The following is a 16,920-nucleotide window of genomic DNA, read 5'->3' as shown; positions in this document are numbered from 1 at the left end:
ATATCTAACTACCACTTGTTTTCTCTCCCAGCATCCTCTCATTGCTACCTTCAAATGTACTATTTGCAAGATGCACTGCAGAAATTCACCAAAGATCCTTAGAAAGCACCTTCCAAACCCATGGCCACTTCCATCTAGAAGCACAAAGGCAGCAGATACATGAGAACACCACCACCTGCAAGTTCATCTCCAAGCCACTCACCACCCTGACTTGGAAACATATCGGAGTGGAGAAAATGAAGACTGCAGATGCTGGAGATCTGGGTCGAGAGTGTGGTGCTGGTAAAGCATAGCAGGTCAGGCAGCATCCGAGGAGCAGGAGAATCGAGGTTTCGGGCAAAAGCCCTTCATCAGGAATAAGGCTGTGAGAAGACGGGGCGGTGAGATAAATGGGAGGGGGGGGTGGAGCTGAGAGTGCAATGGGTAGATGATTAGTAGTCAAGGCTGGCTGCTTCAGATTCAGAAACAATTCATGGTATTTGGTATCTTGTTGAGTTGTCATAGAATGAGTGACATAGATGGGCGGCACGGTGGCACAGTGGTTAGCACTGCTGCCTCGCAGCGCCAGAGACCCGGGTTCAATTCCCGCCTCAGGCGACTGACTGTGTGGAGTTTGCACGTTCTCCCCGTGTCTGCGTGGGTTTCCTCCGGGTGCTCCGGTTTCCTCCCACAGTCCAAAGATGTGCAGGTCAGGTGAATTGGCCATGCTAAATTGCCCGTAGTGTTAGGTAAGGGGTAAATGTAGGGGTATGGGTGGGTTACGCTTCGGCGGGTCGGTGTGGACTTGTTGGGCCGAAGGGCCTGTTTCCACACTGTAAAGTAATCTAAAAAAATGATACGTACATATTCAGAAGGGCCACCTGAAAATGATGTTCTTCTCTCTAGATGTCTGATTTTCACAAACAATGTCATGGATTTTATCAGGCAACCTTTCCCTTTCTATTTATGAAAACATGTTCAATGCATTGGACCATGCTGAGACATACAGTGACTGCGAGGTATAGAATGGAAGAACTCAAAGGCTCAGTGAACAAGTACAAGTGTATTAGGCTCCCTTCTATTTCAACTTTGCAAGATCAATGCTATCTACACATAAAATTTATTCCTCAGTAAATAAGAAAACAGAGATGCCTGGAAAAACTTAGGAATACCTAATTCATTTTCATTAACTATAGTATTTTCTCAAGTCATAGAAATTGTTGCCACTTGTAATGGAGTGATTCACAATCCTATATTCAAGATATATTGCAGGACATACCTGGCCTTTATCAGCCTGGATGGTTTGTGGTCAGTTCTGAGGGAAGACCACAATTACATTGCCCATGGATGACAGGTAGTCAGCATTAAGGGAGATCCATGGCACAGGTGAGTCCATGGCTGAGAGGCAGACAGTCCTGCACAAGGTCTACAACCTAAAATGTTCAATGGAAGACAATGGCACATGATTGGCACTTCCTAAATGACCCGCTGGAAAGTGTTACAGGAGCTTCGAAACAGTCCAAACAATGTGATGAATGACAGGTGCTAAGTCCTGAGGAAGGCCCATGGCAAAGATGGTCTAATGAATGAAAGTTGGTGTGGACTGTAGTTGGTCCAGAGGGGAGAGGAACTGAGATCGGTTTGTCAGGAAGATTTTCTTACCTGTCCATGAGAAACCACAGGACTGACAGAACCACAGTTGCTGGGCTGACAGAATGCCATTGGAGGTAGTGCTTTCAACATCATATTATGCATAATGATTTGATGCATCTGGGCATTTTGCATTAACATCAGCTCCACCATGTCTGTGTGCAAATTAATAAAAGATTATAGGAAACATAAAATAGTTTTGGGAATACAATTTGTATAAAAACATAGCCTTACTCTTCCACCACAGATTCTCCTGACATATGCTAAAAACATGAATTTTACGAACAATGTATGACCCTTTTTTACACAAGATTGGAGAGATTCGGTTTGATCACATTTGTAGACAGTGCTTCTTAATTGACAATGGCAGTGTTCACATGAAATTGGTTAAGGGACAGAGAATAGAGATGGTGAGAAACAGCTGTTTTTCAGATTAGTTGTCTCCTCAAGTATTGGTATGAGGAGCAATAGCCTGGACTTGAGCATAGAGGGCATAATTCAGACAACACAAAAGTTGAAAATGCAATGAACTGTGACAACTGTAACAAAGTTAAAGACTTAAAAGATCTACCTAGTGAAGCAGCAGCCTCCATTTGCAGCAGCAGGAGTGGTGACAGCATGGACCAGGGGGCTGCCGGGAAGGTAGTGCAGGGAACTTGTACCTGAAGTGGGAAGTGGAAGGAGAGGTCCTGGATGAATACTTTGCTTCAGCACTCATTACTGAGAGGGACCTTGTTGTTTGCGAGGACAGCGTGAAACAGGCTGATATACTTGAACAGATTGATGTTAAGGAGGAGGATATGCTGAAAAGTTTGAATAACATAATGATAGATAAGTCCCCTGGGCCAGACGAGATATACCCTAGGTTACTAAAGAAAGCGAGGGAAGAGATTGCTGCACCTTTGGTGATGATCTTCACATCCTCACTCTCCACGGGAGTAGTGCCAGATGATTACAAGGTGGTAAATGTTATCCCCCTGTTCAAGAAAGGGAATAGGGATAATCTTGGGAATTACAGAGCAATCAGTCTAATGTCTGTGATGGCCAAAGTATTGGAGAGGATTCTGAGAGACAGGATTTATGATTACTTGGAAAACCATAGTTTGATTAGAGATTATCAGCATGGCTTTGTGGGGGATAGGTCATGCTTCACAAGCCTTATTGAATTCTTTGATGACAAAGCACAAAACACATTGGTGAAGGTAGAGCCGTATATATGGTGTATATGGATTTTAGCCAGGTGTTTGATAAGGTTCCCCATGGTAGGCTCATTCAGAAAGTGAGGAGGCATGGGACACAGGGAAATCTGGCTATCTGGATAAGAATTGGCTAGCCCATAGAAGACAGAAGTTGGTAGTAGATGGAAAGTATTCAGCTTGGAGCTCGGTGACCAGTGGTGTTCTATAGGGATCTGTTCTGGGACCTCTGCTCTTTTATAAACTACTTGAATGAGGAAGTGGAAGGGTGGGTTAGTAAGTTTGCCGGTGACACATAGGTCGGTGGAGTTGTGGATAGTGTGGAGGGCTGTTGTAGGTTGCAACAGGACATTGACAGGATGCAGAGCTGAGCTGGGCTGGGAAGTGGCGGATGGAATTCAACCTGGAAAAGTGTGAAGTCATTCACTTTGGAAGGTTGAATTTGAATGCAAATTACAGGGTTAAAGACAGGTTTCTTGGCAATGTGGAGGAACAGAGGGATGTTGGGTTCCATGTCCACAGATCCCTCAACATTGCCACCCAAGTTGGTAGGGTTGTAAAGAAGACGTATGGTGTGTTGGCTTTCAGTAGCAGGGGGTTTGAGTTTAAGAGCTCCGAGGTTATGCTGCAGCTCCATAAAGCCCTGGTTCGACCACACTTGGAATATTGTGTTCAGCCCTAGTCACCTCATTATAGCAACAATATGGAAGCTATACAGAGGAGTTTTACCAGGATACTGCCTGGACTGGAGGGCTGTCTATGAAGAAAGGTTGAGAGAGCCTGGGCTTTTCTCATTAGAATTATGAAGAATGAGAGATGACTTAATAGAGGTGTACAAAATGATGAGAGGCATAGATAGAGTGAATAGTCAGAGACATTTTCCCCTGGGCAGAAATGGCTATCACAGGGGGACATACTTTTAAGGTGATTGGAGGAAGGTTCGGGGAGATGTCAGAGCTTGGTTCTTTACACAGATTGGGTTCGTGGAATGCACTGCCAGCAGTGGTTGTGGAGTCAGATACATGAGGGACATTTAAGCGGCTCTTGGATAGGCACATAGATGGATGGTTGTTGGAGTGGGGACTGGGCGGTCATTAGCTTGTGAACCTGGGCAGACCACATGTGGAAGATCCCTGCAATGATCTACTGAAAGAATGTAATGCTTATCTTTTTAACTTTATTCTCATTTTTCTAACTCGCACTATGAACAACTGTAAGTAATGTAACTGTTTTCTTTCTTTTTCCATTTATTTCTGTATTTTGTGTCTAAGATCTGTACCTAGGTACTTTGTACTCAAGGTGGTACCATATAGGGCAACGTTATAAACTTCTTACTGTGCTCCTGTATTTCCATACTTGAGTACATGCAGCAATAAAGGAAATTCTAATTCTAGTGCTGGGCCTCTGCATGATCAGTTTAGCTAGTCCCACATATCTGCATTTTCCCAATTCCCTGAAACTGACAGACAATTACACAATTTCCTATTGAAAACTACAATTGAGTCTGTCCCACACCACACACAGGAAGTGAATTCCAGATCCGGTCCTCAAAGCTGCATAAAAGGTGACCATGTTCATTTTCTGTATTCAACAAGTTTATTCCCATAATGAAGTAGAAATCAAAGGTAACGTGCCTGTAATGTTGATGCTTCTGCTGCGGTAAGAGGTCCAGATCAGTTCTGCATGCACTAATGACACTAATGGCAGCAGTATTGATCCTGTGCACATGTAACAATTCCTGACACCATCCAGCTTCAGGGCACTTAAAGTCAGAGTTTTCTGGCCATTGCACCATCAACCAATGAGAACAGATTCCCTTCTATCAATCATCAATCACAAACTTGCATACCTCTCTCTTCATTGTTCTAAGGAAATTTCTTAGCATGGGGCTATCTAAATCTTCATAATTCCACCAAGATGTATATTCATGTACCATTTGCACATGGCATCCTGGTTGGGGCACTCGTGCAGAATTCAACTGTGTCAACCCAAATATTGTGTCATATCATCAGATTGGGTGGAGCTTAACGTAATTTGAGCATTAACTCCTTTAGAACCATTAGCTTATACAATGATAAACAACCCTAGTCTTGAAACAAAAAATTACTCAGTCCTAGAACCATTCTGAAAGATCTTTTCTCAATCCTCTCAAGGTCCCTCATGCTCTAAATGTCTGAGTCTGCACCTTTAGACTTCAGAGAAGATAGATAAAGATTATGTTGGAGAACCAATCAGAATGGGAGTAAAGATTTTATTGAGACAAGTTTGAGCAAGCTGCAGATGTATTGTGGTGAAAGGGAGGACCAACTGTAGATAGGGAGTTGACTGGGAGGAGTTATTTACAGGAGCAGAAACAGAGGAAATGAGGTTGATTTATGGAAGGACAATATAGATGGTGTAAGATGCCTTGCTTCAAATGTGAGCGAGACCTTAGGAGTAGAGAAGCTATGGGAGGTGGGTTGAACAGGTTTATTTAGAGGGACCCGTTTAATGTGCACCATGGGGCAGGAATGCCAAAGGAAAGGACGCAAGGTAAGTTGAGATCAATGTTGAAATCATCCAAGAATGGAAAGAATCGGCCTAGTTTGCTGACCCACATTATTGTCCAGTTATCTTATTTTGAAGTGCAGATGAGTGCTGGTGGCTAGAAACAGGGTCAGGCTCAAACAGCCTGCCCAAACTCACTACAGTGCGACTTGGAGGCGTTTAGAAGACGGTAAAACCCAGGAGCAGAAATTAGGCCATTCGGCCCATCGAATCTGCTCTGCCATTCAATCATAGCTGATAAGTTTAGAACTTAGAATCCCTACAGTGTGGAAACAGGCCATTCGGCCCAGCAAGTCCACACCAACCCTCCGAAGAGTAACCCACCCAGACCTATTCCCTTATTTCTCTACATTTTCCCCTGACTAACTTACCTAACACTATGGGCAATTCAGCATGGCCAATCCACCTGCACATCTTTGGATTGTAGGAGGAAACCAGAGCACCCGGAGGAAACCCACACAGACACAGGGAGAATGTGCAAACTCAACACAGACAGTTGCCCGAGGTCAGAATTGAACCCGGGTCCCTGGCGCTGTGAGGCTGCAGTGCTAACCACTGAGCCACGGTACCACCTTTTTCAACTCCATTTTCCCACTATCTCCCTATTACCTTTGATCCCCTTGGCAGTCAAGAACTTATCTAGCTCTGTTTTTAAAATACTTAATGACCTGGCCTCCACAGCCTTATGTGGCAATGAATTCAACAGATTCACCACCCTCTGGCGAAAGAAATTTCTCTGTAGAGAAACCATTCTAAAGACAAACCAAATGTTGGCATGAATCAGAACACTGAGAGGAAAATTAACAACAAAGAAATGGGAGGTTTAAAAAAAATGTTCTGAACAACAAAGTCGAGTAGCAGAGAGATTGAAGTGTTCATGGGCTCAAGTCAATGAAAGCTATGAAACAGGTATAAAAAGTAATGAAAATAGCTCATGCAATATTGGTGTTTGTCATGAGGTTCCTGTTGTTTAACAAAAGATGGAAATGATGTTAGAGCTCTGCAAGACTCTGGGTGGACCTCGTCTGGAACTCTGCACATCTACTGATGGCAGAGTGTAATTTGTTAATGGGTGTGGGCATCACTGGCTCAGAGAGACAGCATTTATTGCCCATTGCTAATTGCCCTTCAAAAGGTGATGGTGGGCTGCCTTCTTGAATGGATGTAGTTCTTTGGTATAGGGACACTTACAATGCTGGTAAGAAGAGTGTTCCAGGACTTTGACCCAGCAATAATGCAAGAATGACGATATATTTCCAAGTCAAGGTCATTTGTGGCTTGGAGGGGAACTTGCCAATTGTGGTGCACCCATGTATCTGCTACCCTTGTCCCTCTAGGTGGCAGAGGTTGTGGGTTGGAAAGGTCTAAGGAACCTTGGTGAATCTGCTACTGAGGGATGGGAAGAATCAGCCAAATTTCCTGATCCACGTTATTGTCTAGTTATTCTGTTTCGAAGTGCATGTGAGTGCTAGTGGGTGGAAACAGGGTCAGGCTGTACTCTAGAGACTATATGTTAAACATCCTGACCAAACTCACTGCTGCTACTGAGTGACACTAGTAAAGGGAGTGAATGTTTAAGGTGGTAGATGTGGTGCCAGTCATGTGGGATGTTTTGTCCTAAATGATTTGTCCTGGAGCTTCTTGACTGCTATTGGAGCAGCACCCATTTGAGGAAGGGGGAGTATTCCATCACACTCCCGATTTCACCTTGTAGATGGTGACAGGCATTAGACAGACATTTCCAGTCTTAGAACTGGTCTTGCTACAATATTTATGTGGCTGATCGAATTCAATTTCTGAGCAGAAGTGGGTACTGCAGATGATGGAGATTAGAGTCAAAGATTAGAGTGGTGCTGGAAAAGCACAGCAGGTCGGGTAGCATCTGAGGAGCAGGTAAATCAATGTTTCGGGCAAAGGTCCTTCATCAGGAAGGGTTTTTGTCCAAAATGTTGATTTTCTTGCTCCTCGGATGCTGCCTGACCTGCTGTGCTTTTCCAGCACCACTCTAATCTTGACTGAATTCCATTTCTGGTCAATGGTAATCTCCAGGACAGTGAGTGTGGAGATTCAGCAATGGTAATGCCAGTGAATGTTAATGGTGATAAATAGACTCTCTCTTGTTGGGCTTGTGGTACTGCAGTTCCCCTAATGGCTCTCTTTGAGCTTTGTATTTCTATCACATCTCTCAGGCCATTTACCTTGCCTACCTCTAAGTTTCCCCCCAGATGACCTGTATGTCTATGTATTTCATCATTAGCTCCTCTGAGCCTTTCCCATATGACCTGCTTCAATATTGTGTACCCAATCATAAGACCCTGTCGAGAAAAGGATTCATATGAACCGAAGTCAGGATGAAAGAGACACCAAGAGAAACTCAAAAGAACACCTCTATTCTGCACAACAAATCAAAAGCAGGCTTTTTAAAAACACTGAAGAAGGGCTTATGCCTGAAATGTCGATTCTCCTGCTCCTTGGATGCTGCCTGACCAGCTGAGCTTTTCCAGCAACACATTTTTCAGCTCTGATCTCCAGCATCTGCAGTCCTCACTTTCTCCTTTTTAAAAACACTGTCCAGTTTTGAACAAGTTAGAAGCAGGTACTATATTCTGGTCAGATTTCAAGATACGGTTGCAACCAACTAACAAAACTATGTCGATAAGTCCATTCATGTGCAGCAAAGCTTACAAAAACTGTCTGCTAAGTTTTAGACAGTACTAATCAGAGGCATGATCCACTTTTAGCAGAACTGTACACAATTGTCAAAATCAAAATAAGCAACCAGAGGTGTATACATCCACACATCCAATAGTGTGTCTCATATATATACATGTGCCAAGATGAACATTAATGGCAGGCTGTAGCAGGACGCTGAATAATGTTATCCAATTTGGAGTCTACTTGCTGGCACATCCCATCAATAACAGGGGACTAACGACAGCCTGTCCAGAGAAACAGCAGGTTCCCTTGGAGAGGGGAAAGAACTTACTTTTAGAAAGTTACAGGATGTTACGTACAGCCAGGGTAGGCACTTAGTGCAGAAATAGACTGAGACAAATACATCATTGTTCAATAATACATGGTCTAGATAGGCCTACCATTTTGAAAATGAAGATTTATTAGGTTGCTTTCTTATTTATTCTCTTTTAAGTCAACATTCTGATGTGGGCTTGCCACATTTTGTCTTTGACCTCAGGCATGTAAGGCTTTAATCAATTCTGAAATGTGAACACACATGCCTCACATAATGACCCAACTTCCAAACATAAACATAGGACAAAACAACCACTTTTGAAAGGATTTCACATCCAAATAAAACAATGGTTTGAATATTTCTTACCTTCCTTGATGCTGCCTGACCTGATTGGTGGAAGAGTTTGTGGAGGTGGGATCTGTGTGATGAGTGGTTGTTGCTGTGGTAACTGCTGTATGATTGTTGAGGGCTGCTGGGGAAGCTACGGAAAGAAAACCCAGGAGTAAACATTGAAAGGTATACAGAAATAGCTGAGCGACAATAACTGATAGTAAAGTAATTTTCGTCACTGAGCAGCATGCTGCTACAAGAATTGTAATGCAGGAAATGCGTTATAGAACATAGAACATAGAACATAGAAGAATACAGCGCAGTACAGGCCCTTGGGCCCTCGATGTTGCGCCGATCCAAGCCCACCTAAACTACACTAACCCACTATCCTCCATATACCTATCCAATGCCCTCTTAAATGCCCATAAAGAGGGAGAGTCCACCACTGTTACTGGCAGGGCATTCCATGAACTAACGACTCGCTGAGTGAAGAACCTACCCCTAACATCAGTCCTATATCTACCCCCCCTTAATTTAAAGCTATGCCCCCTTGTAATACCCGACTCAATACGCGGGAAAAGGTTCATACTGTCGACCCTATCTAACCCCCTAATCATCTTGTAAAAACCTTGTATTCGTATAGCAACTTCCACAAACTTGTGATGTTCCAAAGAGCTTTGAAACCTATGAATCTGGTCAACTCTGTGTATCAAGCTTTCCATCTTGTGGCTCAGAAGCACCCCCCCCCCCCCCCACACCCCAACCTGCCCTGGTACTGCAGACTCTGCTATGTATGCTACAGAGGAAAACAGTGGGTTGAGAAGGTACACAATTTGCTGTGCTCTATTTTCTGTGGGCCCACTTCCTGGCCAGCTAACTTTTCTGTTTCTTCTTTCACTTTCCAATGCCCCTCCAAAAATCAGCCTTCAAAGATCATGGCCATCAGCGACTGTCTTCCAGTTGCCTATGTTGATTTTGTATTTTGTTTGCTAATGTCTCTGTAATACAGGTATGAACTTGCAGCAGGTCAAGACCCTTTGACTCCATGAAAGGGAGTCCATGACTCCATGAAAGATATTTGGCTCCATGAAAGATATTTGGATATATGATTGCCATCCGTTCAACGCACATGGTCAAGCCACTGCAGGCAACATTGCCTTAACAGAACGGTGTGGTGGCTCAGTGGTTAGCACTGCTGCCTCATACAACCAGGGACATGGGTTCAATTACTGCCTCAGGCAACTGTCTCTATGGAGTTTGCACATTCTCTCTGTGCCTGTGTAGGTTTGCTCTGGTTTCATCCCATGGTTCAAAGAGATGTAGGTTAGCTGGATTGGCTGTGCTTATAGTGTCTGGTAGTGTGCAGGCTCAGTGGATTAGCCATGGGACTTGTATGGAGGTGGATTTGAGTGGGATGCTCTTTGAAGGGTAGGTGTGGACTCGATGGGCCGAATGGTCTGCTTCCACACTGCAGGGATTTTATGTATCTGACACATGTATGCTAATGGAATAAGCCGCTCCAGGATCTCCTACTTAATTACATTGTCATACTGAGAAATCCTGATGACGCATCTAAGACTGCAAATAAACATGTTTTTTCCCTGCCAAGCATTTGTTTTCTAGGTCTCTCTAACTTAGAGAATTACACTGAAGATGCTGTGGTAGATTGCAGTGTAGTGTCCTCACTCAGTTTGCTGATGTTCTCCACTCTCTTACTCAGTTAGACCATAGCAGCTACAGCTTTTCGATGCACATGCTAATTTCAGCACCAAGTGACAGATGCTGGTGACTGCAGAATCTAGATACATGAAGCTATCAACAGCCTCCAATAACACATTGCAAATGTTGATGGGATGGTGGTATGCAATATTCTGGTCATGATGCTTATCCTCCTTATGGTATTGATCAAACCAATGCTCATGGAGAAAGAGAAAATCAGCCCATATTTCTCACAGTGGAATGCTAATGCAGCATTGTCTATCTAAAACGACACTCTGATATGGACTTCACACATTTTGTCTTTGATTTCAGACAGGTAAGGCTGACCAGCTTTACATCAATCCTGATAATGTAAGCACATACCCTCTGAATATGACTTGATGGCAAATGAAGTGGCAAAGAGAGGAATACGTCCAGGAGTTATAGCACCAGAACACAGCCCCTGTTTGACTCCACTCAGAAATCAAAGGGTTCTGAGGATTCTCCATCATTGCTGACCTCACTATCATCTTGTCATGGATACAGGGGATCACATTGAGCAACTTTAGAATGCAACCTATTATGTCCAGGAGCTTAAATAGACCACCTCTGCTCACATCATTGAGTGCTTTGGTGAGATTGCTGAAAGCACTATTCTATGATCACTTTCATTCAAAACATTTTTCTTGGAGCTGTTGGACTGAGGGAATCATGTCATTATGGAACCACCAGTTCTGAAATGATGTGAAGGAATTCGGGGCAGAGGAACATGAATGGGCCATTCAGCCCATTGAGCCTGCACACCTGTTCAACACAAATCATGGCCGATCAAAAACGCCAATGTCAGATGTGTTCAGCCAGGATCTGCAATCTGACTAGAGTAAAAATAGAAATATGTTTAACACAATGTTCAGTGGGGAAATGTCTTTATAGCTGTCACAATCCTGTTCTTGTTGAGGGACACAACTTTTGCATCATGCATAACATGAAGCAACACACTCTCCTTCCAGCAGAGAAATAATGCAATATAATGCAGGGTTGTTGGTTTCCTGTGCTTGATTAATTCAAGCAGACTAGCATCAACTGAAGCTTTGTCGTCAACGGTGCTAGATATTAAAGCTCCTTCACTGAGAGTTTGATACTCAGCTCTTCCACGGAAGGTGGGCTGTCAATGATGTCCAGAGCTTCCCATTCTCCCCAGCAGTAAAGTTCAGGGCACTGTTCCACCTAACTCTTGGTATACTGCAATCAATAACAATATATTTTGGTCTCAACATCACCTTTTTTTTCACAGAAAGACTTTTGATGCCCTGTGTTAGAATACAGCTGGCAAACGTGTTGCCTGTAGACACTACCTAGCAGTCTGAATTTACTTCAAGCAGCTCCTAGGGCATTCTGAGCCTTCTTGCTGAGATTCTTCTTGTAATAAATGAGAACAGATCGCTTGCCTTCAATGATAGGCTTCACAGCAATCCTAGCCTCAAACTAGGTGATGTTTGACAATATTGCTTGCTAAATGTTGAGAATGCAATATTGTAAATCATATCTTGAAATATGTGCCATTTCTCCTCTGCATTCTTTGTGGGAATTGAGAGAGAGTGCTTATTCATTGGAGTTCAGGAACTATTTTAAAATACACTACAAACCTCTGGATATTGCATCTCAATCCAATGAGAAGATATGGAATTCTGCTGTTGTGCAAAGTATTTCAAAAATTCATTATTGATTCATGTGCCCTGTTGGCTCAGTTCATAGCCAGCTCACTTCTGAATTAAAGATTATAGACTAGAGTGCATTTTTAACATTGTACTCATTTGTAGAACTAATAATGCAAACTGAATTGTAGGTACAATGTTTCTCCAAGTGTGATGATACTATGGCTTTAAGAATTGTATTTTGTTGAGGTTTTTTTGTGAGACAGAGCTATCAAGTGGTCTGTTCCAAGCCAATAAAGTAAACAGCTTGTGAGGTCTTGGTGTTTTTTTTAAGTTGCAACAATAGAAGTAGCATATAAGGGTGGGGTCAAGCTCTCACACAACCAGGATTTTAGTTTAACTTCCAATAGCTGTTGGGGTTTGGAAGCTCCTATACATCTCTCCCTGCTACAGCAAAATGCTTGAGTTCTCTCCCTCTCTCACACACAGAGCTTTCTCTTGATGTTCCTTCCTTCTGGGCTGGAGAATTGCATGTGAGACAATCTATTTTACTGAATTTGCCTTTGCCAAGGGTGTGTTTATGGGATGTTACTATATTGTAATAGTTGCTGTTTAGTAGTTAAATAATCTATAATTTTACCAAGTTTTCCAATCAAGTTAAGTTATTCCAATTCTTGTTTCTTTTGTTTGTATCTTAACTATAACGTAAGAATAAGGTGTGTTTTGCTTCAAGGCTGGTAGTTTGAGCAACTGCATTGCATCTGGAACACAATGCCTTCCACTTCTCTTCAAAAATAAGAAAAGTTGGGGTTTAGGTTAACTTCTTAATATATTCTGAGGAGGTTTGGTCTGGTTCATAGCACTTGGATGAAACATTAACCTAGGCCCCCTATGTCAATAAGTCCATGTTAATGACCTAGCGTCCCTTTATTTTTAAAGAGTTTGGTATCCTCTTTTCATCATGCTGATTGCAATTCGGCCAAAATAAAACTGATTCACTGCTTTTTCTCACCTTACAGCTGATTGTGGGATATTATGAGCACAGATGACAGCTCACATTACAATAATTACATTTCAAAATCATTTAATTGTATGAATTTGTGGGCGGCATGGTGGCACAGTGGTTAGCACTGCTGCCTCACAGAGACCCGGGTTCACTTCCCACCTTAGGCAACTGACTGTGTGGAGTTTGCACATTCTCCCCATGTCTGCGTGGGTTTCCTCCGGGTGCTCCGGTTTCCTCCCACAGTCCAAAAATGTGCAGGTTAGGTGAATTGGCCATGTTAAATTGCCTGTGGTGTTGGATGCAGGGGTGAATGTAGGGAATGGGTCTGGGTGGGTGCGCTTCGGCGGGTCGGTGTGGACTTGTTGGGCCGAAGGGCCTGTTTCCATACTGTAAGTAATCTAAAAAAAGAAATGGATGACCTACAGACACCTAGAAGACATGAAGGCTCTCACTTCACTTTTTAAAATTATTCAACAATATTTGATAATAATTGAAAAGCATTTACTGTTTCATAGGAGTATTTAGTAATTACCATTATTACAATCATAACTATTTAGTTATGATTCGGAGGTCTTAGGAAAACCATATTAAAGGCTGCAAGTATCTTTCTAAAAATAATCTTGGAAAAGACACAGTATAGCATTACAGCAGGATAGCTCCACAGGATGCCATGAAGATAGAGACACTTCAGCATTCATAGCAGCAGTGGAGGTTCTCTACTCAAATTATAGACCTTGGAATTGGATTGACACTGCCCAAGGTCACTTCATACATGTAGGATAGTGTGGTATAAGGATTGATGTTATGTTGCAGAGCCTCCAACAACAGTTGATGGTGGGGGTGTGTACATCAGTGGCAGCTCAGAAGGGTCCTCAAATGAAGTCTTATGGGTAGAACTCAAAAACACAACAAAACAAAAAGAGTAATCATGTTGCTGGGGGGAATGTATTTTGGACACCCTAAGAAAAACAGAAGAGCAGATATGTGGGCAAAATTCACAGAAGTGTAAAAGTAGTAAGGTGGTGATAGTAGTGTATCACAACTGGCCCAACATTAACTGGGGTAGTCATTATGTGAAAGGTTTAAAGGGAGCAGCATTCTTAAAACGCATCCACAACAGCTTTATAAGCCACTACACAGAATGCCGTAAGAAAGAGGGCAGTCCTGGACTTAACTTTAGGTAATGAAGCTGGGCAAGTAATTGAAGTATCAGTTCAGGAGCATTTTGTTAACAGCAATCATAACTGTTAGATTCAAGATTATTGTATAAAATGACCAGGGATGGCCTGAAATCAAAGTGCTCCATCTGGGAAAGGCTGATCTTTATAAGACAGAGTGGCAGAGGGAGCAGCAGAGAGACTTCACAGAGGAGCAATCTCGACTCAGTCACAACGACTGAACAGCAGAATGAACAACTCGGGGTCAAGGGACGTTAGGCTACTAACATTATATTACTGCAGTGTTTCCATCCTTCCCTCCTCCTTAATGCAAAACTAAAGGAAAGATAGAGGCTGGTCGAGAGTTTGCTGGAGCCGAGAAGGTTGACTGGTCGATTTGTCAAGATTGTATTGTAATTTAAGTAACTAGTCAATTGGAAATTACCAGCAAAATAGTTTGAGAGGGGCTGCTTTGTGGTGGAAGTGCTGCTGGTCCGTATAAGTGCAGGCTTAAGTGAATAAAGGGCTTCAGTGTGTAAGATGAGCAAGGTGAAAACAAGGTAAGACTCTTATCTTTCTAAGTATAAAAATGGCAATTAGGGCAGTGGTGTGCTCCTTCTGCCAGATGTGGGAGATCAGGGAGCAGTCCAGTATACCTGATGACCGTGTCTATAGGAAGTATGATTAGCTGCAGCTCCTCACAGACTGCGTTGTTTATTTGGAGTGGCAGTTGGGCACACTAAGGAGCATACAGGGAGCAAAGAGTGTGATAGACACTAGGTACAGGGAGATGGTCACACCGCAGGTTCACTCAGGTAGATGGGTGACTGTCGGGGGAGGCAGGCAGTTAGTGCAGGAGTCTCCTGTGGTTGTTCCCCTCTCTGACAGATATACAGTTTTGGATACTGTTTTGGGGGTGATAGCTTCTTGGGGGAGTATAACAGCAGCATTCAGGGCTGTGGCACCACAAGTGACTCTGCTGTAGAGCAGGGTCAGGAAAGATCCAAGCAAGTGATAGTAGTGGGAGACTCACTATTAGGGACAAGGACAGTCATTTCTATGGCTGCATTTGAGACTCCAGGATGTTGTGTTGTCTAACTGGTGCCAATATCAGGGATGTCTCTGAGTGATTTCATGAAATCCTTAAGGGAGAAGGTGAGCAGCCAGAAGTTATTGTGCACATTGGAACCAATGACTTCGGTAGAGCGAGGGATGAGGTCCTGCAGAGTGAGTACAGGGAGTTAGGAAAGAAGCTGAAAATCAGGACCTTGAAGGTAGGAATCTCTGGGTTACAACCCGTGTCACATGGTAATGAGGCAAGGCATAGATAAATGTGTGGTTACGGAGCTGGTGCTAAGGGCAGGATTTCATGTTCTTGGATCATTGTGACCTCTTCTGGGGCAGGGGTGACCTTTAAAGAGGGACAGGTTTTCCCTAAGCAGGAGGGAAGCCAATATCCTCACAGGGGAGTTCGCTAGTGCTACTCAGGAGGGTTTAAACTAGAGTGGCAAAGGACTGGGAACAGAGCAGCAGGTTAGCAAGTGGAGTGATTGAGCGGAACATAGATGTTAGGAACAGTAAATCAGAAAGAAAGGACAGCCAGAGACAGGTAAATGAACATGACTAATAGGCTGACGTGTGTTTATTTCAATGCAAGGAATACTACAGGGAAGGCAGACGAGCTTAAAGCCTGGATCAGCACATGGGACTGTGTTGTTGTGGCCATGACAGAGAGAGGGACAGGACTGACTGCTCAATGTTCCATGGTTTCTTTGTTTTAGACAAGATAGAGAGGAAAGTAAAAGAGGTGGAGGAGTTGCATTACTAATCAGGGAGAATGTCACATCTATAATCAGAGAGGACATAGTGGAGGGCTCATCCACTGAGGGAATATGGGGCGAGCTCAAAAATACAATGGGTGCAATCACTCGGATAGGATTATACTATATACCCCAGCCCCCTCCCTCCCAACAGCCACTGAGACATTGAGGAACAAGTATGTTGGCAGATTATAGAAAGATGCAATCACAAGATGCCTTAGTGGGTGATTTGAACTTCCCCAATATTGACTGGGACTCCCTGACAGCAAGAGGCTTAGATGGGACAGAATTTGTTAAGTGCATCCAAGAGGTTTTCTTGAAACAATATGTGGATAGTCCAAATAGAAGAGGGGCCATACTGGAACTGGTATTGGCTATTGAGCCTGGCCAGATAACTGACCCTTCAGTGAGAAAGCATTTTTGAAACATTGATCACAACTCCTTAAGTTTTAAGATAGCAATGAGAAAGGATAAGTCAGGACTTTACAGGAAGGTAGTAAATTGGGGGAGGGCAACTTATGTCAGTATTCGGCAGGAGCTAGGAAGTGTTAATTGGGAAGAGCTATTATTGGGCAAGTCCAAGTTTGACTTGTGGAAGTTGTTTAAAGACCTGCTGATGCAAGTTCAGGACCAGCATTTCCAGTGAGGAGAAAGGGCAAGGATGGCAAGGTAAAGGACCCTTGGAAAATGAGGGTGGTTGTGAATTTAGTCAGAAGGAAGAAAGAAGCATATGTAATGTCTAGGAAGCTAAAATCAGACAGAACCTGTGAGGAATATAAAGAAAGCAGGAAAGAACTCAAGCAAGGAATTAGGAGAGCATGAAGGGGCCATGAATTGACCGTGGCAAGTAGGATTAAGGAATATCTCAAGGCATACTAAACATATATTAAACCCAAGAGGATAAATAGGAA

General features: G+C 43.2%; 2 protein-coding genes across 3 annotated transcripts in view; one reads left to right on the top strand and one right to left on the bottom strand.

Annotated features, from left to right (window-relative positions):
• cunh21orf58 (chromosome unknown C21orf58 homolog) overlaps positions 1–16,920 on the bottom strand; it is a 306,245-nt gene that overhangs the window by 11,089 nt on the left and 278,236 nt on the right. Inside the window, exons 5-6 of the mRNA XM_043694561.2 lie at positions 8,710–8,824; positions 1,642–1,784 (exon numbers count right to left, since the gene is read on the bottom strand). Coding sequence (XP_043550496.1) covers positions 1,642–1,784; positions 8,710–8,824 — 258 coding nt within the window. The remainder of the gene's footprint in view (positions 1–1,641; positions 1,785–8,709; positions 8,825–16,920) is intronic.
• LOC122551461 (caspase-8-like) overlaps positions 9,428–16,920 on the top strand; it is a 140,841-nt gene continuing 133,348 nt past the window's right edge. For both annotated transcript variants that reach the window (XM_087988945.1, XM_087988944.1), the window contains exon 1: positions 9,428–9,497. In XM_087988945.1, the coding sequence (XP_087845071.1) occupies positions 9,463–9,497 (35 nt within the window). In that variant the 5' untranslated portion in view covers positions 9,428–9,462. The remainder of the gene's footprint in view (positions 9,498–16,920) is intronic.

Source organism: Chiloscyllium plagiosum, unplaced genomic scaffold (genome assembly GCF_037043375.1).
Source record: "Chiloscyllium plagiosum isolate Xiang-an unplaced genomic scaffold, Cpla_swu_hap1 HiC_scaffold_7, whole genome shotgun sequence".
In the NCBI taxonomy this organism is placed as follows: Eukaryota; Metazoa; Chordata; class Chondrichthyes; order Orectolobiformes; family Hemiscylliidae; genus Chiloscyllium; species Chiloscyllium plagiosum.
Note: the sequence above shows the minus strand (reverse complement) of the source record. Positions and strands in the feature narration are given on the sequence as shown.